The sequence below is a fragment of the Pelobates fuscus genome, chromosome 2, assembly GCF_036172605.1.
Source record: "Pelobates fuscus isolate aPelFus1 chromosome 2, aPelFus1.pri, whole genome shotgun sequence".
Taxonomy (NCBI): domain Eukaryota; kingdom Metazoa; phylum Chordata; class Amphibia; order Anura; family Pelobatidae; genus Pelobates; species Pelobates fuscus.
The window spans coordinates 146,509,648-146,535,735 of record NC_086318.1 but is presented as its reverse complement, the minus strand read 5'-3'; the positions used below and the strand labels follow the sequence as shown (position 1 = coordinate 146,535,735).

At 40.9% G+C, this 26,088-nt stretch overlaps 1 protein-coding gene across 2 annotated transcripts in view; it reads left to right on the top strand.

Annotated features, from left to right (window-relative positions):
- TPRG1 (tumor protein p63 regulated 1) overlaps positions 1 to 26,088 on the top strand; it is a 338,983-nt gene that overhangs the window by 261,259 nt on the left and 51,636 nt on the right. For both annotated transcript variants that reach the window (XM_063442810.1, XM_063442812.1), the window contains one exon: positions 2,667 to 2,843. In XM_063442810.1, the coding sequence (XP_063298880.1) occupies positions 2,667 to 2,843 (177 nt within the window). The remainder of the gene's footprint in view (positions 1 to 2,666; positions 2,844 to 26,088) is intronic.

Here is a 26,088-nt window from a genome sequence, read left to right as displayed (position 1 = left end):
AGTAAACCAGATTGGCTCAAACTTAATATATAACCATCCTAAATCTAAGTGGTTCGCTATCTGCTCCACATCAACTCATAATCTTGTTTCCAACACCTACTTATTAATTATCTGCATCCTAATTTGGAACTTCTCGCTGGTTGTGTTAAATTTACCTTATCCTAAAACAACTTCAAACACCGCTGCTGGTTATAACCTGCCAGGAATTAAAGAGACAGTTCAATTTGATTATCTTTTTTATTTAAAGTAATAAACATTATCAACCTCAGAAATCTGCAGTTGTTTCCATCTTATCAACAATTGAGCGTTACAATGATAATTCATTGAAACGTCTTCTATTTATACTACTAGAGTCTCTTACCAAAGCTGTATAGACCCTGGGTAGTCTTTAGAATTTCTAGTGTTATTAGGAACTCTCCAGGTATTGCTACCAGTCCTATACTTATTATTATTATTATTATTTTTCTGTTCACCTTTCACTTTTTTGTACACAAGCACGTATGGTTACTAATTTGTATTTTAGATTGAATAAAATTTATTTATTTTTGATTTCTTTGATTTTACCATTACTAGTTGCTAGTCTGGTTGTTACCTCATGGTCCTCCAATACTCATAGTTGAGTATTCTAGCTATCCCAGTCCCCTATTGGTACACTTCTCTTGTTTTACAAAGGGGTAGATTTTAATCTTACTGAGGAGCTCTGTTTTCCACCTAGTCTAACTTTTGCCAGTGCTGTCAATTTCTTTCTAAACGAATGCAGCTATTTAGAGTAACATGTGAGGTTTTACAGTTTTCTTCATAATCCAGATGGGAGATATTTTTTTTTAGCAAGGTTTCAGAATGAATAATTACCATAATGTCAAATTTAAAAAAAAATCTGGCATAAAATGAGTTCTAGTCTGTTAAGAGAATCTAGGATTTTGCTGCCATCTTCTGGCCAGCAAACCCCTACATTGCACAGGCAATAATCACACACAGTTACTCAAATGTTGGCTTTTTGTTTGTTTTAAGTTGAATTTGTTTACATTTTTATAGGAATGAATTAAAAGGGAAGGACAACATAATCCATTTCCATCATCAAATTCTAAATATTGTTTGATTAATAACTGGTACTCTTTTATACAACAGCCAATATCTAAATTGGATACAAAGTGGCTAAGTCATCCTTCTCTCCCCTCACCCCAAAGAAACATTAGCATTTTATAAAGATAAATATGATCATATAGACTGTGTTCAGGATTCTCCTTAGACATTAGTGCTGCACTCTTGCGCATGCGTTAGAGTACAGCAGTGATGTTAGCTCCTGGCAGATGATTCACCAGGAGCTAAAGAGGGCCCTGTAACAGACAATGGCGGCGGCTGCAAGGGACAGGTTCCAGTAAGTAAAACTCACGGTTTCCTGAAAGTGGTAAAATCACCACTTGGTGACCGAGCTGCTTCAATTCACATTTCTATGCATTTATTGAAATTAACTTATAATAATTCTTAACATTTTGTTATATACATTTATGATCACATTCTCTACATTCTGATATATAACATTCAAACTTAGACCATTTTTTAGTTTGCACAATGTAAATTGTGTTCCCACACCGAGGATGCTCCCGGCACATACACAAAATAAATCAGAAAAGGTACAAACTCTACTACTGTATGGTTGCCAAGTACTGGGATCCCCTTTTTTCATGTCAGTCCTAGGTTCCACTATTGGCAATGTGTGACCAGTAACCCATACTTTAACTGAAGTATGAATACACAGGCAGTGTTTGGTTCCTTAGATCAATATTTTATTGCTTTGTATTAAAATACATGTTCCTGATTATGGGCACGGGGCAAAAATAAATACATTAAAAAAACAACAACCACCTATTGCTTTTCTGCATAAACGTGCACTGACTCATAGGTACCTTTGGGTAAGTGAGCTTGTCCACAAAAATATGTTAAATGGTTGTTTAATATACCTGTTTGTTAGTCCACGTAATTTACAGCGTTGCAGAATTTGTTGGCACTTTACAAATAATAACAGTAATGTCCCCTCTCCAGAATGGGAACATGTATATTAGACTACTATAAAAGCTAAATTTTATACTATTGGAACAGCGCCTTACATTGACCCTTCACCTAATCCATTTTGCTCAGTTTTCCTACAGTGAACTACAAAAGTAATATAGTTGAAAAAAAGACACGTGTCTAACAAGTTCAGCCTTTCTCACATCTGTTTTTGCTGTAGATACAAAAGAAGGCAAAAACCCAATTTGAAGCGCTTCCAGTTATGCAACAAGCTAGGGAAAAATCCTTCTTGACCCCAGAATGTCAATCAAATCTTCCCTTGAATCAAAAAAGCTATTACCCTACAACTGAAATATGATATCCATGAATATTATGTTTTTGCAAGTATTCATTCAGTTGCTGTTTAAACATCTGTATAGACTCTGGTAAAACCACATCTTCAGGCAGAGAATTCCACATTCTGATTTTTCCTAATGTAAAAAAAAAAAGTATTTCCTTTGCCTTAGACTAAATCTCCTTTCTTCCAGTTTAAATGTGTGACCTGGTGTTCTTAACAATTACGTAAATATTTAGAAGATTAAGTCTGTGCAACATTTTATGGAATGAATGTACAGTGTCTAACAGTTTTTTTCTAACAGCTCTTTGTATTGTTGCAGAGTTGATCACTGGAATAATGAGAAGGAGCGCGTTGTACTTATCACAGAGAAAAACCTTTTTATCTGCAAGTATGACTTCATTATGCTCTGCTGCCAACAGATCCAGAAGATCCCTCTCAACTTCATAGACCGGATATGCACTGGGCCATTCACATTCCCCCCTAAATCTCTGGATAAGTGAGTATAGAACATTTAAGGGAGCAGCTTGATGACATATTGTTGCATATGATTTTATTAATCTGAAGGTAACCGGAGGTCAGTGCTAGGCTTGTATTTGTACAGCCTATTGGAATAGTTGTTTTTCACATCGTGGACCTTCTCTGGGACTTTTTAAAATATAAAATCCCAGCTGTATCTCTTCCCCACTTTGTAATAGGATTGCCTTGTATAATATTTTAGGCTAGATTCAGAAAGTAGTATATAAAGTCATATAATCACCTTTGCGGAAAAAAAAAAAAAAAGATTTGGTCATTGTAAAAAAATATCCCTGTACACTTCTGTACTACTAGCAAACAGTAAACCTTTAGACATCAGCATATGACATCACTGGAGTTAATGTAGTAAACATGTCATATGGGGCTTAGACATCTTAGTCTAACTGATGCTTATTGCGTAGACTTTGATTTAATTTGAGCTTAAATGTTTTATCGGCTCCTGATAAGCCTTTTATTGTTTCAAATTAAATAAATTACCAAGCCATTATAGGCTTATCGGAAGCCAATAAACATTGGTTCAAATGTAAAACCTGATATCTATACTTTACACTGAAAATGTTGAATGAGGTGACTTAATTCCATTTATTAGGCAGGCATTTCCCAATAAGTGGCCAAACTGGATTTGACCACTAAAAGTTGGTGATAATTTTTTTTTCTTTTACTCCTTGCCTGCTGGGCATATTGTTAAAAAAAAAAAAAAAAAAAAAGCCTATGGGAGTCAATATGACCCTCACTAGTGTAAGGGAGATTTAATACCGCCATTATGCACCCACAATGGCACAATTGTATGCGTGCATACTGATCAGCAATGGTAATTAGTGGATTTTTATGGGGCTGAAAAAAAGATTTAGTTATTAAAAATAATGAAGACCTTCGACTGTCAGCATAAAACTTTATTTTACCGGTATTAGATTTATTGGAGCCCCACTAACTACTACTAGGATGAGGGGGGTTGGGCAGAATTTCTTTAATTGGGCACCCCTCGCCACTTTAGGGTGTTATTTAAGGAGGGACTTAATTTTGGGTGGTTGGACAATGCAAGTCCACAATTCTCAATTTTCATTAATGACCCTTTCTGAAACACATGGGTGGGGAGGCAGATCGTAGACTGTAAAGGGGGTGTACAATAGCATGTCCACCCTCCCTTATCAATTTTAACATAACCCCACAAACCACCTATGGGTGGGCGCTGGAGTGGTTTTGAGATGTCTTCCTCATTTATGGGTAGGGTTTGGCGGGGGAAACTATTTTTCCACACTTATTATATCATAGCCTCCACCCATTGCTGATGGGTCGGAGCAGAGGGGGCACTTTTATGTTCCCCCATGTTTTTATTTAATAGTGCCTCTGCCCGATTACCTATCCACTCAAAATAATTTAATTATAAGTCTCTGGCAGGCCCCTCTGTTGTTTTGTTTGTTTTTGTTGTTTGTTTTATAAGAGTCAAGGCAGTGTTAGCTTAGACGACAGTGAGCAGCTGCTGGCTGCTAACTATAGAATTAAATAGAGGCCTTTGTTAGGATGTGGTTCATAAGGATTTCTTAATTCTCATTTTGCTAAATCTTGAGTTCATTGATGCTTACAGCCTCTCACTGCATCCAGGAATGGCTGACTTGATATTGCTAATGTGAAAGTGTACAATCTGCATTAGCAATATGGCAAGCAAGGCTCCAGGGTTGTCTGTGCCCTTGAGTTTCACCTCTTTTGTTTTTCTAAACTACTGAAAATGTTTGGCAAAATGCAACGTAGTGGTTATCGTGCTTAGACTCCCTCTTTAAGATAAAATATTTTTAAAAATTGCAAACTATTAAATGAAACCTTATTGTATACAATTGTGTATTATAAAATGATGTACTTTTTCTATTACAGTAATGTCTGTTTGGCAGGTCGATAGGAGCACTCTTGTATAATAAATTCTCCCTGTAGCAACTATAATTTGCCAGTAGAGGTCTCCGTAGTTGCATATTGCTGACAAATGAAAACTAAATTACCTGCACTAAATGAAAGCTCATCAAAAGGCATTAACTCCAGTACAGATACTCCAGTGTCTGTGATTCCTGTGCTTAAGATCCATACAAAAACATCTGACTCATTTTAATTTTTTCTAAATTGTTGAGCTGCTTTACTACCAAATGACATAGTGTAGTGTGTTAGCACATCAATATGTGCAACTTCTAGAACTTTAATTTAACTGTGACTTAGCTTCACAGACTTACATCCTCGAAGGCATTATTCTAGCTGAAAATGCAGCAAGGCCAAAAGAAAATTAGCAATAACTTGCTCAGCCTATCATTTCCATCTAGATATTGATGAAATTGTGACTCCAGCAGTAGTAATAGAGCAAGCTGGGGCCAGGCCACATGTGCCTTGGGAACTGGACCAGATTGACATATGTGCTGATACAGCTGCATCCACAAGCCCATGCCTATGAAGTAGGTTTTCTTTTTTGTTTTTGTTTTTTGTTTTCACTACACTTTGCAGTGGACTGGTTGACTGTAAAATAAAGAAGGAGATAAGGGGACAAGTGAGTCCTGAGGAGTTAGATTCCAAGTTTGTGATTGGTAATAGAGAGAAGTAGAGAGTTGATGGGTTGTACAGACTGGGTAAATAGATGGAAGAGAGTGATTGATATGGGGTATGTGTATTCTTCAAAATGCATCCTGTGTCCTACTGGCACTAACTCCAACAGATACAAGACATTAGGAAGGTATGGCTATTTTAGTGTTTTCTCTCTGTAAGATTCTGGACCATCATATTACACAACACCAGGATAAAACGCTCTTTATCCTGCACCTTAAGAACCTCCGTTTTGGTCAAACTGCTTGAAAACAGTTTAATCCAGATCTGTTGCATGCCGTCCGTAGCCAAATTGCTCTTAACTTAAACAGGATATAGTCGTTCTGGTTCTCAGAGTGCCCTGATAATGCAAATTGATTAACGTTGCCGACTGTTGACACTAGGTCTGCATAAATGGAACTTTCCAACTGTGACCACTGCCTAGATTTTCCTTGGATGTATCCCTGAGCTAAAATTGTGGGATTGAGTTTAGAACGCACAGCAGATAAACCTCCCATTTCAAATTAGATTTTTGGCTTTTCCAAGACACTATCATTTTCAAGCCGAACTGAAGATCACTTAAGGCATCTTGTCATTAGGATTGCATTCTTTGTCTGAATGGGATGTGGGTTTAGATGGATGCACTTTTATTTATTAATTATATTGTGTTAATATACCTTAGCACTGGCTCAATACAGAATCCCCTCCCTGAAAACGATAATTATGCTGAAGCTCGTGAACGGATATATGCACCTATGTCAGTTAGAGTCTCTGCAAGTCTGAACCTGACCCACATTCTTGGCAACGTAGAAATCTGTTTTGTTTATGATCTCTGTGCATTTTTGGAGAGCACAATATATTCTTCTCAGCGCTGATTGAACACTGAAGATATCTCACGTTATATTTATACCTACAACTAGAGATGTTACATTTCTGGAAATTTGTATGCTGTGGAAAAAAACTGGTGTGTTTCCTGGGTGTTTTTCCCCAGAAAGATTTGGAAATTTTAGGAAAACTTGATGGGAAAATTGTCAGGGTACCTGAAGTCTCTACCTCCGAGAGAGGTAGAGACTTAGACGTCCATCCGTCCGGTCGGGCTGTTTCCTCTGTTCCTCGCGGTCCATCCGGTCACGTAAACGCCGGCCGCGAGGGACTCACTTCCTTTTCTAGCATGACGTCCGGAAACCGACGTCATGACGCCAACCCGGAACGACCTGTCACTCAATCCTTCAGAGACTAATCAGGACTCGTCGGAGGCATGTCTACCCTTCCGAGCCAGGGTATTTAAACTTGCTTCTCCCATTTGCTCATTGCCCTGTCGTGGTTCTAGTCTGCCTAGTCACACAGTGCTCTTGTATTTCTGTTATCCCTTTGGTTCTGACCCGGCTTGTTTGACTTACTCTGTTTATCTCTGTTACCCTTGACCCGTCTTCTCGTTCCCTCGACCTCGGCTTGTCTTTGACTATTCTCTATATTCTCCGTACGTTAGTCCGGCCATTCTAAGGTCCGGTATACGTATCCTGTACCTGTTTGTACTCTGCGTGTTGGATCCCTGTCCCGATCCTGACATTACGACAGGGCCAATGGATCCTGCAAGTACAAACAGTCAGCTTGGTCCTTCTGATCCTAGGTTCGAAGCCATGGAGCACAGAATGGATCAGATGGCGCTAGCACTACAGGCGTTATTGTCTCGTGCTAATAACCCGCCAGAGGAGACGCGTACTACTTCTATTTCTCCTGTGAGCTCAGGCCTAGAGGTAGCCACTGTAGGTGCCTCTTCTCGTATTACACCACCAGTACGTTATGGTGGCTCACTTGAGAAGTGTCGTGGTTTCCTTAACCAGATCAGTATCCACTTTGAATTACAACCTCGCTCCTATCCTACAGATAGGGCGAAGGTTGGGTTTATTATCACCTTACTCATTGAGAAAGCTCTGAGATGGGCCAACCCATTATGGGAGAATGATAACCCTTTGGTATATAATTATAATGCCTTTGTAGCTGCCTTTAGAAGAACTTTTGACCCTCCTGGTAGAAAGGTCAATGCAGCTAGATTACTGTTGCACCTGAGACAAGAGAACCGAACTCTTGTGGATTATGCACTAGAGTTCAGGTCTTTGGCGGCAGAAGTTAAGTGGAACGAGCAGGCATATATAGATGTATTTTTGAATGGGCTATCAGATGTAATCCTCGACGAGGTTGCTACTAGAGAGCTCCCTGAAAATTTGGAGGATTTAATTTCATTCATTTCTCGTATTGATGAGCGTTTAAGAGAGAGACAGAACACTCGAGAGAGGAACCTTAGACCTTCATTTAAATTAGCTCCCGCATTTCAAAGTCCTGATTCCACTACCTCACTATGTCCTGAACCTATGCAGATAGGCAATACTCGCCTCTCAGAGGAGGAGAGGCAGTACAGGAGAAGGGAGGGATTATGCATGTATTGTGGAGTCAGAGGTCACCTACGCCTGAATTGTCCTAATCGTTCGGGAAACGCTCGCACCTAAGTTTCTCTAGGGGACAGGCCTTGGGTGTTTCTATTTTGTCCTCTACGCATAATTATAAAGATCACAGGCTTCTGCTACCAGTTTCTTTAACTTGGGAAAGGGGAGTATTAAGGACCATGGCTTTGATAGATTCCGGTGCTGCTGAGAATTTTATCGATCAAGCCTTTGCTACTAAACACACTATCCCATCCCAGTTAAGGGATACACCCTTGGCCGTTGAGGCCATAGATGGTAGACCTTTACTTGAGCCTGTTATCTCTCGTGAGACTATCCCAGTTAGCTTAACTGTTGGTATCTTAAACGAGGAAAACTTATCGCTTATGCTTATTTCATCCCCTTCTGTTCCCATAGTCCTGGGTTACCCATGGTTAAAAAGACATAACCCTATTATTGATTGGGAGTTAGGGGAGATACTCTCATGGGGCCAAGGTTGCCAGGAGAATTGTTTACGGAGGGTTTCCCCATTGGGTGTAATTAACACACCAGGTAGTTCTACCCAGTCTACAGAGATACAGATACCGCCCCTGTACCTAGACTTAAAAGCAGTATTCGACAAAAAGAATGCTGATACTCTACCTCCACACAGGACCTTTGATTGTAAAATTAACTTACTACCTGGTACCATGCTTCCGAGGGGCAATGTATACCCCCTATCCACTAAAGAGAATTCAGTTCTAGAGGAGTATATTCGGGAGAATCTAGACAAGGGATTCATTAGGAGATCTTCTTCTCCTGCCGGGGCTGGTTTTTTTTTTGTTAAAAAGAAGGATGGTTCACTAAGACCTTGCATTGATTACCGAGGTTTGAATAAGATAACCATCAGAAATGCCTATCCGATTCCCTTGATTACCGAGCTGTTTGATCGTCTGAAAGGCTCTAAAATTTTTACCAAGTTGGACCTCAGAAGGGCATATAACTTGGTGAGAATCCAGCAAGGACATGAGTGGATGACAGCGTTCAATACCCGTTATGGGCATTATGAATACACGGTCATGCCTTTTGGTCTTTGTAACGCACCTGCAGTATTTCAGGATTTGATTAATGAGGTTCTTAGGGAATTTCAACATGATTGTGTTATTGTATACCTGGATGACATACTGATACACTCTAGAGAGGTCGAGACCCACCACAGACAGGTCAGAAAGGTATTACACAAACTCCTGCAACATGGCTTATACTGTAAATTGGAGAAATGTAGCTTTGACCAGTCTCAGATAGACTTTCTTGGATACGTGATTTCTGGGGAAGGCTTTAAGATGGACCCTGACAAACTCCAGTCCATTTTAGAATGGCCTTTGCCTAAGGGACTCAAGGCTATTCAGAAGTTTATTGGTTTCTCCAATTATTATAGGCGCTTCATTAAGGGATACTCTCCTATTATTGCACCTATTACCAATATGACCAGACAGGGGGCTGACACTAAGACTTGGTCTAATGAAGCTCTCGCTGCTTTCAAGACTCTCAAGGATCTTTTTGCTTCTGCTCCAATTCTAGTCCATCCTGATACGACTCTGCCGTTCCTACTCGAGGTCGATGCCTCTGAGACAGGCGTAGGGGCTGTTCTGTCGCAAAGGTTAGGGGTGGATAAACCACTACACCCTTGTGGTTTTTTTTCTAAGAAACTGTCTGGCCCTGAAAGTAGATATGACATTGGCGACAGGGAACTCTTAGCGGTCATTATGGCCTTAAAGGAGTGGAGACATTTATTGGAGGGGACCTTACATCCTGTTACTATTTTAACGGATCACAAGAACTTGTCTTATATTGGGGAAGCTAAGCGACTGTCCGCCAGACAAACTCGTTGGTCCTTATTCCTGACCCACTTCAATTATGTGCTTACTTATAGACCTGGTTCTAAGAACTCCAAAGCCGATGCTTTGTCTCGCCAATATGAACCTTCTACTATATCTGAACCGGTTCTTTCCTCTATAGTTCCGAAATGCAATATTGTCGCCAACACGAATCTCAGGATTCACTCTCCGTTACTTGCCGAGATCATTAAACTGCAACATCTAGCTCCTAAACAGACTCCTGAAGGTCGACGTTTCGTTCCTCCTGTTCTACAACTGGAACTGTTGCAATGTTTCCACAACAGCAAGGTGGCTGGACATCCTGGCATTCGCAAGACATGTGCTTTGATCTCTAAGGACTTCTGGTGGCCTGATTTACAGAAGGATATTAAAGATTTCATCGGTGCATGTGAGGTTTGTACTAAGACCAAGCAACCTCATACCCTTCCCTGTGGATTTCTGCACCCCTTAGAGGTTCCAGAGAAGCCATGGTCCTGTTTGGCTATGGACTTTATTGTCGATTTACCTATCTCTAAAAAACAGACTGTTATCCTCACCGTGGTTGACAGATTCACCAAGATGGCTCACTTCGTTCCGCTGCCTAAACTCCCGTCTTCTCCCGAATTGGCGGAAATATTCGCAAGGGAGATTTTTCGATTACATGGGATACCCTCCCAAATTGTATCTGACAGAGGTTCCCAATTTGTTTCCCGTTTTTGGAGGTCCTTCTGCTCTCAACTGGGTATCAAATTGAATTTCTCTTCTGCCTATCATCCTCAGTCTAACGGAGCTGCTGAACGCACCAACCAAAAGATTGAACAATATTTACGTTGTTTTGTTTCCGAACACCAGGACGATTGGGTTGGTTTGATTCCTTGGGCGGAGTTTGCACACAACAATCTCGTTTGTGATTTTACTCGTTCAAGCCCCTTCTTCATGAATTATGGCTTTCATCCATCTATTCTCCCTTCGGCTTCTTCTTCCCAGGGGGTGCCGTCGGTTGATGTTCATGTTGCCAATTTGAGGAAGTTGTGGGATCAGACTCGACAGATTCTTCTGCACAATTCTATGCTGGTTAAGAAACACGCTGATAAACGTAGAAGGGCGGCTCCGGTGTTTGTTCCAGGTGATAGAGTATGGTTGAGTACAAGAAACATCCGTTTAAAAGTGCCTTCCATGAAGTTCGCTCCTCGTTATATTGGACCTTACAGGGTGCTAACTCGCATTAACCCAGTTGCGTATCGTCTAGCTCTTCCAACTGCCTTACGCATCCCTAACTCATTTCATGTTTCATTGTTGAAACCACTAGTCTGTAACAGATTTTCCTCCACATCATCCTCTCCTCGCTCTGTTCAGGTGGAGGGTCAGGAGGAGTATGAGGTTAACTCTATTATCGATTCTCGAATCTCCCGGGGGAGAGTACAATATCTGGTCGATTGGAAGGGATATGGTCCTGAGCAGAGGAGTTGGGTACCTCAGGAGGATGTTCATGCTCCTCGTCTCCGCAGGGCGTTTCACTCCCGCTTCCCATCTCGTCCCGGTTCCTTCTGCCCGGTGGGCGTATCTGAGAGGGGGGGGTACTGTCAGGGTACCTGAAGTCTCTACCTCCGAGAGAGGTAGAGACTTAGACGTCCATCCGTCCGGTCGGGCTGTTTCCTCTGTTCCTCGCGGTCCATCCGGTCACGTAAACGCCGGCCGCGAGGGACTCACTTCCTTTTCTAGCATGACGTCCGGAAACCGACGTCATGACGCCAACCCGGAACGACCTGTCACTCAATCCTTCAGAGACTAATCAGGACTCGTCGGAGGCGTGTCTACCCTTCCGAGCCAGGGTATTTAAACTTGCTTCTCCCATTTGCTCATTGCCCTGTCGTGGTTCTAGTCTGCCTAGTCACACAGTGCTCTTGTATTTCTGTTATCCCTTTGGTTCTGACCCGGCTTGTTTGACTTACTCTGTTTATCTCTGTTACCCTTGACCCGGCTTGTTCCTCGCTTACCTGTCTTCTCGTTCCCTCGACCTCGGCTTGTCTTTGACTATTCTCTATATTCTCCGTACGTTAGTCCGGCCATTCTAAGGTCCGGTATACGTATCCTGTACCTGTTTGTACTCTGCGTGTTGGATCCCTGTCCCGATCCTGACAAAAATGCAGAGCAGGGTACTCATATGAATTGAAAGTTATTTTGTGATACTGGGAACGTAAAATGCAGTGTGTATAAAAGTATTATGCTTGAATTAAAGGACAGCTTATTTAGTAAATAATTAACTAAATTAGCTTTTTTTTATGTTTCATTATAAATGGAACTACAAGGCATAGGTATGTTAATGGATCACTATAGGGTCAGGAACAGAAACATGTATTCCTGGCTCTATAGTGTTAAAACCACCATCTAGCCTCCCTGGACCCTTCATGCCTCCATAAATATAGCAAAATCTTACTGTATTCAAGCCTGAAGCTGTAACTCTGCATGCTGTTTGACTCAGAAAAAACAAGCAATCTACTGACATCATCAGAAATGGTAGCCTGATCCAATCACAATGCTTCCCCATAGGATTGGCTGAGACTGACAAAGAGGCAGACCAGGGGCAGAGCCAGCATGATTCAAACACAGCCCTGGCCAATCAGCATCTCCTCATAGAGATGAATTGAATCAATGAATCTCTATGAGGAAAGTTCGGTGTCTTCATGCAGAGGGATGAGACACTGAATGTTTGGATGCATTTTAGGCAGCCATGACCCAGGAAGGATCTCTAACAGCTATCTGAGGAGTGGCCAGTGAAGTTATCACTAGGCTGTATTTTCAGCAAAAAGCCTGAAGGTAATGATTCTACTCACCAGAACAAATTCAATAAGCTATAGATGTTCTGGTGACTATAGTGTCCCTTTAAGTACACATGACCTATAAGGAACCTCTTTATCTAGTACATGAGAAAAGGCAGTATATGAGAATTTGTATACTCCATATTTTCTTACAGGATAATTCACTTAACACTGGATTTTGTTCAGATGGACCAAATCCTCCAAAAATGGCTGATATCCAACTGGAATGGTAATTCTCAGTTTTATAAAAGCCAAACCTAGTTGGAATTCAGTCAACTCAAGCAAATCTGTAACAATCATATGGATGCATTTGATGTCAGGATTAAAATCTGTGCTTTTCATATACGAACTCTATACAAAGTATAAGATTCAGAATATTCTCGAAACACAAATAAATTTTTTTTAAAAAATCTGAACTTTTTGCAAGTGAATAATAATTTTAACTGCTACTAGTTTAAATAAATCCTCATCGATATCAGGTTAAAAATGTTGTGGTCACTGGTTTGCGTTTGCTAGGCAGCCACCACATTATAAATGTTTAAAATAAAAGTCTTATGAGGGTCAATATGACTCCATATTACTATAATGGAGGTATTCATCTGCTGCTAAACATTTATTAGTAGGTCCTGGGCAGCCATTGTGGCGCAGTCACTAGCAAGACCCCATCCAATGTAAAATAATGGGAAACAATAGTTTCCCCGGTGCCCCTACCTCTGGGCATTAACTGTATGGGTTGTATGGGTTTTAAATCAAATAATAATAATGGGATGGGGGTGGACAGTGATCTATCCCCATAGCTAGCAAAAGGGGGCAATTAAATAAAAAACAATAGAGGGGACTTCCTGTAATTATCCTTAACAAACCGAAATCTTCTTTCTTGAAAATCGTTACTTCAGCCCCAAAAAGGCCAAATTAAAATCCAACACAACTAAGGAAAATCTAACCGATTTTCAAGAAAAGATGAGGGGGTGGGAATCAGACAAGACATAATCAAAAACAGATCCATCTTTGGTGTGCATGGGCTATGCACAGAGTAAACACTTTAAATCTCATTAGAGAACTCTGGTTGGCTTGCAAGACAACCAATCAGAACCCTCTGACAGGCATTTCATAATTCTCTCGAGCTTAGCTGTGCCATTTTTTAGATTTCAGTCCATCATTTCTGTATGCTCCCACTACACTGTTCTGTAGTTTTAAAATGGTTGTTTATGGCAATGCCTAATTCACGATGTGAACAAGCCAGTGCATAGCAATATGTAGCTCTTGAGGATTCAGTTTACACTTTCCCCTCCTTGATAACAATACAAAACCGTCTAGAGGGTTCCACAGTATTTATTTATATAAAATATGTTACCAGTAAGGATGCATTGAGATTTCTCTTATTTTCAAGTATGTCCTGGATCCACAAAACATTGCATTGATACAATAGGGTTCAATAAAATACAAAAACAAAATTTAACCTAGAACAGGTAAGAAATATATAATCAACCATGACACGTGCATTCTGTTTTGAGGTATGTAGAGAGGGATCTCTTAAAGGATTTTAGGCCGGGGGAAGATTTGAAAGTGTGCGGGAGGTTGTTCCATAATTGCGGTGCTCTGTAGGAAAAGAAGGATCAAGCCACTTTCTTTTTGTTTTGTGGTAGACTAAATAAAATGCCGTTACTGGATCAGAGGTTATAGGAGGTGGGAACAGCCGGGGAGAGCATTCTGCTCAGGTAGGGTGGGAGCTTCCCAAAAAAGTACTTAAACACACGGCTGGAAAGATGAAGGGTGGGTCTAGATTCCAGCGACAGACAGTTTAGTTCTTTTAGCATGTCACAATGGTGGGTCATGCAATTACAGTGTAGCACAAAGTGGCAGAATAAGTTATACAATGTATTAAGTTTATTAAGGTGGGTATGCAGTGCAGGTGCATATACTACATCCCCATAATCAATGATTGGCATCAGTATTTGCTGTACAATCTTTTACTTTACTGTAGGGCTTAGGCAGGATGTGTTTCTCAACAGGGCAGCGGGGGAACCTAGTTTTGAATAAAGTTTAGTTTTGACCTTTTTCTATGTGGAGGCCAAAAGATAGATTGGGGTCTAGCAACATACCCAAGTATTTGAAAGAGTGGACAGCGGTCAGTGTGCTATTTGATTTTGTTTTGATGCATAGGGCCTTCTGCTCTAGCTGCTCTTCTTGAGATCTTTCTCTGAAGTGGAAATTCACCAATTCTTTAGGAAAAGGTGACTGCTAAAAGGTCATGAACCCACCAAAACATTCTTATTTGGCAAGTGTCCTTACACCAGGTCCAACTGCAACATTTTCAGCATGGAAAAAAAATGCACACAAAAAATGAATAATAACAATAACAGTGTAGCGGATTGCCTTAAGGCTGTCCTCAAAATTTGTGTATTTTAATATGTTTTCGTGTATTGCTTATTCCATGTATTCACATTGTATGCAGCATTCGACTGATTGTTCTGTAAAATCACTCCATTTACTATACAAGTGAAACTACCGAACAATCAGACCACCCCAGGGATAAGTGTGCCTCTCATTATCGTCCGCAACAATGTTGCAAACCCCTAATTGGAAATCGGTACTTTGTTCTATGGGTGGCCGCCATTTGGGATACGAACACGTGGCGGCAGCCATCTTAACTCCCGAACAGCGGTGTTTAGTCGGCGAGTGTCTGGAACCCAAATCGGACACTCAACTAAGCAAACACTGCTGAGACCTCCAGACTTCCATAGCTTTGTGCAGAAACAACCGAACGAGCTGCTGTCCGGTAGAAAGACTCATCCGAACAAGGGGATTCACATGAAGGCAAGCAACAGCCATTTCATTCAGTATTTTCATCCGTTTATACCCACAAACCAAGACCGACTGCAAGGCCAAAACTTATGGAACTATTTTCGGCTACTGTTACCTGTGCAGTCGGTCAAAACTTTACTCTTCCATAACTCCCAAACCCCTGCTCCGATCTGGGTGATTTTTGAGTATGTTACTCACCCAGATCAGGGCTATCAGGGGTGTATTTGCGGTACATCCAGAAACTGGGGAAATACTGTACATGGATTAAGTGGATTATGTGTCATGCTGAGGGGAGGAGATGTGTGGGAGGTAACATGTATTTTATTGGTTACTGTATTAATTACTGTGGGTGTCTCCCTTGCATGGGAGAATTGTTTAAAAGCAGGCATGTGAAATTAAACCTCAGTTCAGTTCTGTTCCTAATGCTGTGTGTCGTCCAGTCATTGGGAAACGTGTAGGATACTTTTGGATTACTTTACTAATCGTGGATATTATTCTCTTGGGTTTTATTACTTGTTCCTGAGCCTTATTTGGATTACCAGCGGAGATAGTCTGTGAGAGACCAGCTCTCCGCTACATAGTTAATAATTTCTAGGCTAATCAGCACTTCACCACCGTGGCTAATTCTAGAAATTTCTGACAGATGCAAGCTAAGCATTAGTACGATTGTGGTGAGATCAAAAAGTTCTGAAAGCTTCAAGCTTATTGAAGTAAAATCTCACTTATACTGCGCTGATAGGTCTATGTATCACAAGGCAATTTTTACACTCGTATCTCTGAAAGTGACCAGAATGTCATGTGAAATATATTAATATTTTCAAGCAGTATTGTCATTTTCAAATCTCCTTCTCACATCTTGTTCATTCAATTCCAGTACATTGGCATAAGTACTGTAAGTTAAAACAGCAGGTCATTGCTGGGAACCTGCAGATGGAATAGAAATTTGAAGAATGAAAGGGAACAAAATATGTTGATATTCATAATATATCATTCTAGAAGTATGCAGGAACAATTTTAATAGTTCACAGCTGGAGGCCAATAAGAAGAGTAATACATATTCTCATTATAACCATTTCTTTAATCTTTGTAAATTGTGAGATTCCACAGCACATGGCTTAAATTTATATACGAGCAAGACATCTTTTTTTTTATTAGTCCTTTTATAACATTAAACTAAAATCAAAGCATTTTAGTGTACATTTTTCTTTCTCCAGCTGCGTCATGAGATATTGTGAATTTGGCTAGTGACAGCATTCCTCCCAACAATCCAGCTTTCAGCAGGACAATCCTAATTTCAGGTGTCCTGTACCACTGCCCCACTTACTTCCCTGGTGTCCTACATCTGGGTCATCAGGAAACTGTCCCTGCACAAGTGTATTATTAGAGACATCTTGTGATGTGCAGTGGGCACTAGAAACATGCCGAAGGTGTTTCAGCAGAGCTCCCTGCTGTGGTGACATTCTGTCATCAAACTAACATGGTGACCAGGGGTCATGTGACCAAGTTTATGTAGATCTTTCTTACAGGGGGATAAGCTTAACCTTTGATATGGTAATTCAATACCTTTACAAGTCAGGAAACAGATAACCACTCCCCCTCTATCCTCATTCCTCTCTGTTCCTTCTTGGCTGTGCTACTGAGCAGATGTGCAGACGTCATGTGCTATCTTGGTGAACCATGTTACACTCTATTGCTTCCTTTTCTTCCTTGGTGGATGTGATGTTGGACTTGCAGCAGTGAGCCATTACTAGATGTGAAGGCCTAACCGTGGGTGAGATCAAACGTGTGGGGAAGGGGATTACTATATAGATAGATAGATTTAAAAGGGTTGTTGCTCCGTGGGTCTGGGCTGTGTGTTTGTGATACATTTATAGTATTGTGTTGTTGCCTTCTAAATAAATACCTTTTAATGTAGACGAACCTTGCGTAATTTGGTGATACACCACACCTGCATTGAAATTAAAGAGCTGGTCAGAAGCCCCTTTCATGTGCAGACCTGTCCTTTATAGTCCTGGTACTCGTAACCAGGAGCACAATGGAAGCACCATAGGCACAAGGATACGCTAGTAAACTGTGACTAGGCTACAGAAAAATTAAGCATCGACTGAAGTGGTGATCAGAAAATAAAGGGCAGATAAGTCATATGGCCAGCCTCTCCCCTCTGCAGGTGGAGTTACAGATCTCTATGAATTTACTCCTGGGACTCATCGCCATTTTGGATGCATCTTGTCCTAACTCTACCCACCATGCTAATGGGCACCCCAGTCCAGATACCCACATGGCGGCCACCATCTTTGGATGATAGAGTGGCCGCTGCCAGTCCCCCATCGACGAACAGGAGAACATTTGGTAGAATTTGTAGATTTGCATTGTGTTCAGTTCTTGTAGTAGTAGTAGTGTTGATGGACGCATTGGACTTTGGTGGCACCATTGTCCTAGTTATTCATTAGCAATTCCAAGTAACCTGGAAAAGAGCAGGAAAAGATTAGTGAGTTGCACAATATTGGAATCATGCTTAGCTTTAAATGTCTTTGTATGCACCAGACGGTACATGGGTAGATCCTACCAATAAATCAAATGTGAATGTCCCACTGATGTTTGTGTTTCTTTTACGTGAATTTCAATGTATTTATAAATAAATGAGCTTCCTTACTTACGACAATGTGCCGCTTATAAACTAAATGATGGGGAATTTGGAACATGAAAAGAAAAGAACTCTACTGTGTTGATGAAATGGATATAATGGAAATCTTTGTACCTATTATTTGGAGAGACTTAGAACAACAAATTATTAGCCTCTTAACATTGTGTTTTTTTTAGTAATAACAATAATAAGTGTCATCAAATTCATAAATGTATAATTACCATTACAATTAGATGTATAATTTGGGCATGCAGATACATGCTGAATTAATGTAACTGCGACCTTTTTTGTAAGCAGCATTTGGCCTGAAAGGTCATTTTGGCTTAAAGTGCCACTCCATGTACCATAGAAACCTCTGCTCTTTGTAGACTTTATGGTGTAGGGAACCTAAAGGAACACTATATGGTCAGGATTGCATGCATGTATTCCTGACCCTATAGTGTTAAAAACACTATTTAGGGCCCCAGACCCTCTGGCCCCCCTTAATTAAGCATAAAACTCACCTTTATTCCAGCGTCACGTTGGTCCGCTTGTGCATTGCCACATCCAATCAGCCTCCTTGGCTGACATAATAAAAATTAAAAATAGGTAGGCACACTCCAAGTGTAAATAAAGACAGTCTCAAGAAGGAGCTAAATAAATTATACTGGGTGCTCACTCACACAAGGTTCCATTTCCAAAGGACCAAAAAAGTTACAAATACTACCGAAACAAGGAGCACAACCATAAATATATACAAACATCTTTATTAGATGGGTCTACAGCAAATGGATATCTCATCATACATATCAATAAATCAAAACAAAAACAAACATTCCCATAGAAATGGTACAGGGAAATTACCCCAAATTTCTAGAATTACATATGAACAAAATATATTGTAAATGAATTGCTGAATACCAGTGTAGTAAATAGCTATATGAGCTACCAAATCATTACAAACCACAAATAAATCTATATACAAAGAACAGATGCATACCTAGACCTAGTGAGAAGAGGGAAGAAAACATCAATCATTAAGCCCCCAACGTTTCGGCAAGAAGAATGCCTTTATCAAGGGAGCTTCATTTACAATATATTTTGCTCACATGTATTCTAGAAATTTTGGGTTATTTCTCTGTACCATTTCTACGGGAATGTTTGTTTTTGTTTTGATTTATTGATATGTACAGGGCCGTTTTTAACACGGGGCAAAAGGGGCAGCTGCCCCGGGTCCAGTCATTCCTAGGGGGCCCAAAGTAGCTGCCCCTTAAGCCTGCCGGTCGCCATGGTGCATGCGGGCCGCGTGGTACTACCACCGTGAGCCGCACGATGAGGAGTCCCAAGAGCACGGGCCACCCGATAGCAATGAGTCTGCAGGGGCCCAGTCAGTGCTCCGGCGCTTTAATAGCGCGACCGGGCCCCCTGTGATGAGGTCAGTCTTTTTTTGAGGTGTGTGTATCTGACTGTATGTGAATCTGTGTGTCTGTATGTGTGTTTCTGTGTGTGTATATGTCTGTATGTGTATATGCATGTGTCTGTTTACCTATATGTGTATCTGTCTGTATGTGTATCTGTGTATCTGTCTGTATGTGTATATGCAAGTGTCTGTGTATCTGTCTATATGGGTATCTGTGTCTATATGTGTTTCAGTCTGTATGCATATCTGTCTGTACATGTGTCTGTATGTGTGTCAGTGTGTGCCCTTCTGTATCTGTGTGCATCAATGTTTGCATCTATATGTGTCATTCTGTGTATCTGAATGTTTGTCATTAAGTGTGTCTGTGTATTTTTTTTTTTTATTCTTTATTTTTGCAGTGTGTATATTGGTTACAGGCATACATATGGTACCCCAATGGCATTCCATATGCAGGTTTCAAGACATTAGTTACAGTGGGGGGTAGATAGACAATGCACTTTTTTTTGTTTTGTACATATCACGTTATTATAGCAAGCTAATAGGTGTCGTTTTGTGGCATAACATGTGAGGTCAGACTTACGAGTATTACGCATTTGGTGCTGTTTTCACCGCTAGTATAATCAGTTAATGCTGTAGGAGCATAAAGACAAGCTTGGCTAAGAATTACAATTTGCTGTACTGGAGTTAGCATGACATAAAGTTAGACGTTTGCTGGCTATAGTCATATGAGTGTTTGGTCTCTGATGAGTTGTTTGGTCTAGTGAGTTAAGCTCTATCTTGGTCTACCCCAGGCGCCCCCACAGAGCATGTGGAGTTTTGTGTGGTTAGTCGCTGTCAGGCCTGGGGTCTACGTAGTTAACACTGATGGGGGTATTTGTCAGGGCTTATGTGCGGCATCTTTGTCTGCATTGGCCTGTTTATACCAGAAATTGTCAGGTTGTGATGTCAGGTAAGTCAGAGTGTGTGTGAGTCAGTGGATACCGTTTGTTTCAGTGTTTGCAGGTACGGCATTATAAAGTCCATAGTTAGTGTCCAAAATTAGCTGATGCCCAGGCTTGGTTGTGTACATATAGGTCTGTAGGAGGCCCGGCTGCAGAGTTCAATGAAGCACTCTTCAGAGCCCTGGGTAATCCCGGGGGCCTGCTTCTGCGGCTTGCGGTTTCGAGTGCTTCCACTGTGGGTCGCGGTCCTTCCCTGTGTGGGAGTTGTCGAGGATCCGAGTATGAAGTTCCCTCCAGTGGGCTCAGGTCTTCCGTTCCGATTGTGGTGTTCAGGGCAGGAGCTCCTGGATGTCTGCTGGATTGGTCTCGTTTGGTGTTGTTGTGTGGTCCGTGCGTTAGGGATGCCTGAGGGGAACATGTGTCTGTGTATTTGCATGTGTGTCAGTGGGTCTGTATGTGTATCTCTGTATGTGTATATCTTGGTATATGTGTCTGTGTATCTGCATATATGTCAGGGTGTGTTTGTGTGTTAGTGTGTGTCTGCATGTTTGTCAGTGAGTGAGTGTATCTGTGTATCTGTATGTGTGCCAGTGTGTATCTGTGTGTGCACCTGTGTGTCTGAGTATCTTTCTTTGTATGTCTGTGTATTTGGATGTATGTACCTGTGTATGTGTGTATCTGCATTTATGTCAGTGTTTGCATCTGTATATATGTCAGTGTGTTTCTCTAGGTGAAAAATAAGTGTGGCTAAGTCTACGATCTATGTGTGTTTTCTTTGTGTGTCTTTAGGTGGAAGGCGTGTTTGCATACTAGAAGGTGAGAGGGAGGGGACCAAGGGCCCAAGCTAATGCTTGCCCAGGGTCCAATCAGCATTAAAGATGGCCCTGGATATCTATGATAAGATATCCATTTTCTGTGGACCCATCTATTAAAGATTTTAGTATATATTTATGGTTGTGCTCATTGCTTGGGTAGTCCTTGGCTGACATACCGTAATCAGAATTGATGATCTTAGTCAATCACAATGATTTTCCATAGGGATTCTGATGATCTTAGCCAAGGAGCCGGGGCAGAGCAAAATGCCACACTGACCAATCAGCATTTCCTCATAAAGATGCATTGAACCATTGTGTGGCACTGACCCAGAAAGCACCACTAGTGGCCATTTGCGTTACTGCCTTTGAAGGTGTCCCTAGACAATAATGTAAACACTGCATTTTCTCTGTATAGTTACTGTGACGAAGTGCCCTTCGCCACTTTGTCCTGGAGAGGCCTGCTTGCCTGCCTCCTCCCCTGCGACTATGGTCCTGGACTATATTGCACGTTAAAACTATATCTGGGCTTAAATGAATTTTCATTGTGCTGTCTGTGGCTCTTTAAATGGGCTGTACAGAGACTATGGACACCTAAAATATGTTTAAATGCCTTGTTGGGATTCGGTAGTAAAACCGTTCGTATGATTCCATACGAATCCTTTGTGTACCGAATAGATGGCCGCCATTTCGGGACTTACACGTGTTCGCGGCCATCTTGCGTACGAACAGTGGTGTTTGCCTGTGAACGCATGGAACTGAAATCGGAAGCGCAAACAGGCGAAAACCGCTAAGACCTCCAGACATCCAGAACTTCGTACGGAAACTACCGAACGACCGGCCGTTCGGTAGTTATACTTAACTTAGTATGGGGATTCTAGCGATCACGGAGATGCGAATGGATGGCAAGAATTTCGTATCTTTTACCGTGCGAACGGAGAACGACTGCAAGGCCAAAACTCATGGAACTATTTTCGGCTAGTTGGTCTGTGCGGTCGGTCAAAACTTTGGAGCTCTGTATCTCCCGAACTATTCATCCGAATGGGCTGATTTTTGGACAGACTGTTCCCCTGAACAAGGGGTACATCTAGAACTTGGGTAAAATAATGTACGTTTTAATTATGTTATGTGTTTATCTGAGGGGAGGAGACGTGGGGGTGTTACCATGCATGTGATTGGTCAATTTCATCCTCCCCCTGGGAGTGTCCTGTGTGTACCCTTTCCTAATAAAAAGCAGGCTGGGTGTTCCAGTCCTCAGTTCTTCTTGACCCTTCAAAACGTAGCCTCATCTCGTTATTGGAGGGAATTGCTGTATTACACTGGGGATTGCTATGCTCTGCATATTCCCCTGAGCTTAATCACTTAGCTCTTTTAAGAGCTTGTTCCGGATACGCTCTCCTGGAGGAGAGGTCTTCCCCACACGGTCCTGAATGCTGAAGGTTCATTCCAGGGTGGAAGGAAGACGGCGCGGCTCCAGTTAAGCTACGGCGGTTGTGGAGCCTACGGTGGTTGTGGTGTCGTCTGCAGTGCTTGGAGTCCTCTGAGAGCGCTAGGAGCATCCATCAACGGAGGGTACTCGGTCGGAGTACACGGAGCTCCGTTACAGTTACGATTCTTTCATAGCTTTCCATGAGAGAACTTGTGCTGTAGTGGCTCACATATACACTCTCTAGTACATAATTAAGCTACTGAGCAAGATAATAGATGTGCTTTGGTGTATTCTGTTGGCTTGTTTTAACATATGATAGCTCATACAGCTTCATTGCATGGTGTACAGCTTTCTGTAAATAGCTGACAGGTAACCAGCACTACCATCTGGGAGTTAAAAATGTGAATACCAAGATTTTCAAAGAATGCACATTGTAGTTGGTATAAAGTATCAGTTTACTTTACTTTTTTAAGTTTCCTTTTGAGATGTAATCGTCACATATGCATTAAAGATGGGGGCTTAAAATTTAGACTTCAGCCTCTACATCTTGACAGTTTATACAAAATGGTCTGACTACTCTTAACAGAATGAAGAATTAAATGACATGTATCTACCCAATATATGGCAAGATAAAATAGATCTTTCTGTTAAGCTGCTAAGCATCTGTAGTTCTAACACCATTTTTGTGGGGGGTTCTAGCTGTTTACACCCTTACTATTACTGGCATGTTGGTACTTCTCCTGGTGCATGTCTGTCTGATTGGATATGCAATTCTGTCAATTGTACCTTTTCCCTATTTTATTCACAAAATAACTGCATTTAAAAAATACAGCTGTAATCAAAAGTATTGAAAATCAAGTATTTTCACAATTTACAGACTTTCAATTGTTTGCAATGAACAAATTAAATACAAGTAACTGAAATAGCTCAACACAATGAATGCTTCAAGTGGTTTCCCCAAATTCAACTGAAAATGCAACTTAATGACTTCTCCAGTCTCACAATTATTCAACCCCTTCATGGCGAGCACTCTTTTGCTGTTATGACCTGCTGCAAACGAGATGCATAGCCAGACACTAGCTTCTAGGCAGCGTTCCTGAGGAATCTTAGACCATTGCTTATGAGCAAAGGCCTCCAGTTCAGTAATGTTCTTGGGAATTTGTGCTGCAATCACCTTCTTCAAATCCAACCAGGGATTTTCTATGGGGCTCAAATCAGGTGACTGGGATGGCCACTGTAGAATTTTCCAGGACTACTTCTACAATCAAGCCTTGGTGGAATTTGATGTATGCTTAGGAGGTTGTTGGAAGGTCCAATGATGCCCAATCTTCAGCTTCCTCAAAGATGGCATGCCATTTTCTCCTATAATTTCCTGATACTTCAAGTAATCCATCTTGCCTTCCACATGCAGTGTCAGAGGATGCAGCCTTAGAGCATCACCGAGCCACAACCCACTAAACTGTAGGCAGATTTTTCTGTTAAACGTATGCTTCAATATTCTAACTCCAAACATACCGCTGATCCATTGGGCCAGAAACTTCCAGGTTTTTTTCATTGATCTGCAGAACAGAATCCCAAAAGGTATGTGGCTTATTCATATGATTTTGACCATATTGGAGCCAACTTTTCTTGTACTTTTTGGTCATTACTGGTGTACGTCTTGGAGTCCTGGCATCAGTGGCAGAGCCAGGGTAGGGGGGTGCAACGGGGCAATTACCACCATCCCCAAGAAATTTTACAGCGCTCCCTCTCTCTTGCCTTCCCCCTCTCCCATGCTATCCAAGTGCCAGCCCTGCTGTGTGCCTTCACGTACTGGTAGGAACATCAGAGATCTCCCCTCTGGCCCACAGGCACATTGCTGGCAGCCGGCAGGGGAATGGAGAAAGGAGACCGGGAGCTATAACACCGGGTTTACTTGAGAGATTTTTCACAATCTGCCTTTTCAGAAATCTGGTTGAAGTCTTTGATAGTTTCCTTTTTCTGCCCCGTCCAGGTAGTGTAAAAACTGTCCCTTCAATTTTGAACATTTTTGCGAACTATGCTTCCAGAGGTGTCTCTAGGAACATTCAGTACTTTCACTATCTTTTTGTATCCTGTTCCTTGTTTGTGAAAAGCGATGATCTCTGCTCATAACTTTGTGGACCATTATTTTGACTTAGGCATATTTCTAGCATGCAGTCAAATGTGACACTCAACAAACCCTTAGCCAGTTCAGTTATTTCAAGTGTTCCAGCTGAAGCACACCTGGTGCAGCTAATGAAGCTCTTGATAGTTGCAACAGGAATGCTCAAGACCACACCTTTTTTGCAAATATATGCTGTTGTGAGGGATTCCACTCAGGGGGTTGAATAATTTTGAGACTGGAAATGTCATAATAAGTTGCATTTTCAGTTGAGTCTGTGAGTGCAGCCCTATTTCACTGTTTCTAGTCTCTCTCTCTCTCTCTCTCTCTCTCTCTTTCTCTCTCTCTCTCTCTCTCTATATATATATATATATGTGTGTATATATATATATATATATATATATATATATATATATATATTACATTTTCAAAAATCTCTTTATTGGGATAAATTACAAATGTTACTCATGCTTCAATATTTGTAATTGATTATGAAACATTCACTTTAAGATGTTTCCAATAATGCCACTCTTTCTGATTGTAACATAACATTTCCTAGCCACACTTCTCAGCCATCTGACTAGCTCTTATTCATCAGCTTGTTTGAATTTTCAGCAAATCTTTTTGAGAGGTAATTCCATGTTATTTTCTGTATAATGAATGGCAGGGTCCATCCTAAATTGCCTTGATGTCATACGAGGAATTCTAAATATGCCCCTGCATTCTAGGAGTTGTCATATAAGGTTATAAAATGTGGGGAAGGGACAGCCTACATATGATGCAACTCTATCCCAGTGAAACCAATACAGGGCACCATGCTATATGTGGAGGATGTCTCCAGTAAATAATACTCAGGTACGTTAAATCTATAGAATTTGTGGAGACTTTGCTAGCACACTATATAGATTATAAAGGTACCTACCTATTCTCCACACAATCTGTACCAGTTTAATGTAATGCAATTGACAGGATTTAATTGTTAAGGTTTACTTTAAAGGAACACTCCAAACCCCTATGGGTTTTATCTGGATTAGAGGTAAGTAACTTTATTACTTAATCAAAAAGAAACGTCTACTGTTAGAACAAAATGTATTTCTTTCCAGTGTTGTCATGTTCTTTTACTTGTTTTATTTAACTGTAATTTTATTATAAAACTTTTTTAAGCATTTAAAAAAAACAACAACAAAAAAACACTGATAATTCAATGTCTATGTGAGATTGTGCTTCTCAGCCTCCCTTTTTTTTATGCTATACATTCCTGATAAGTTGGAAACCTGTAAGGACTCACATATCCTACTGTGTTTTTCTCTTCCAAGTTGAATTGGTATCACTGTCCTTTAAAAATGTTGTGTCACCACAGATAACACTTTTTTTAATTGCTTG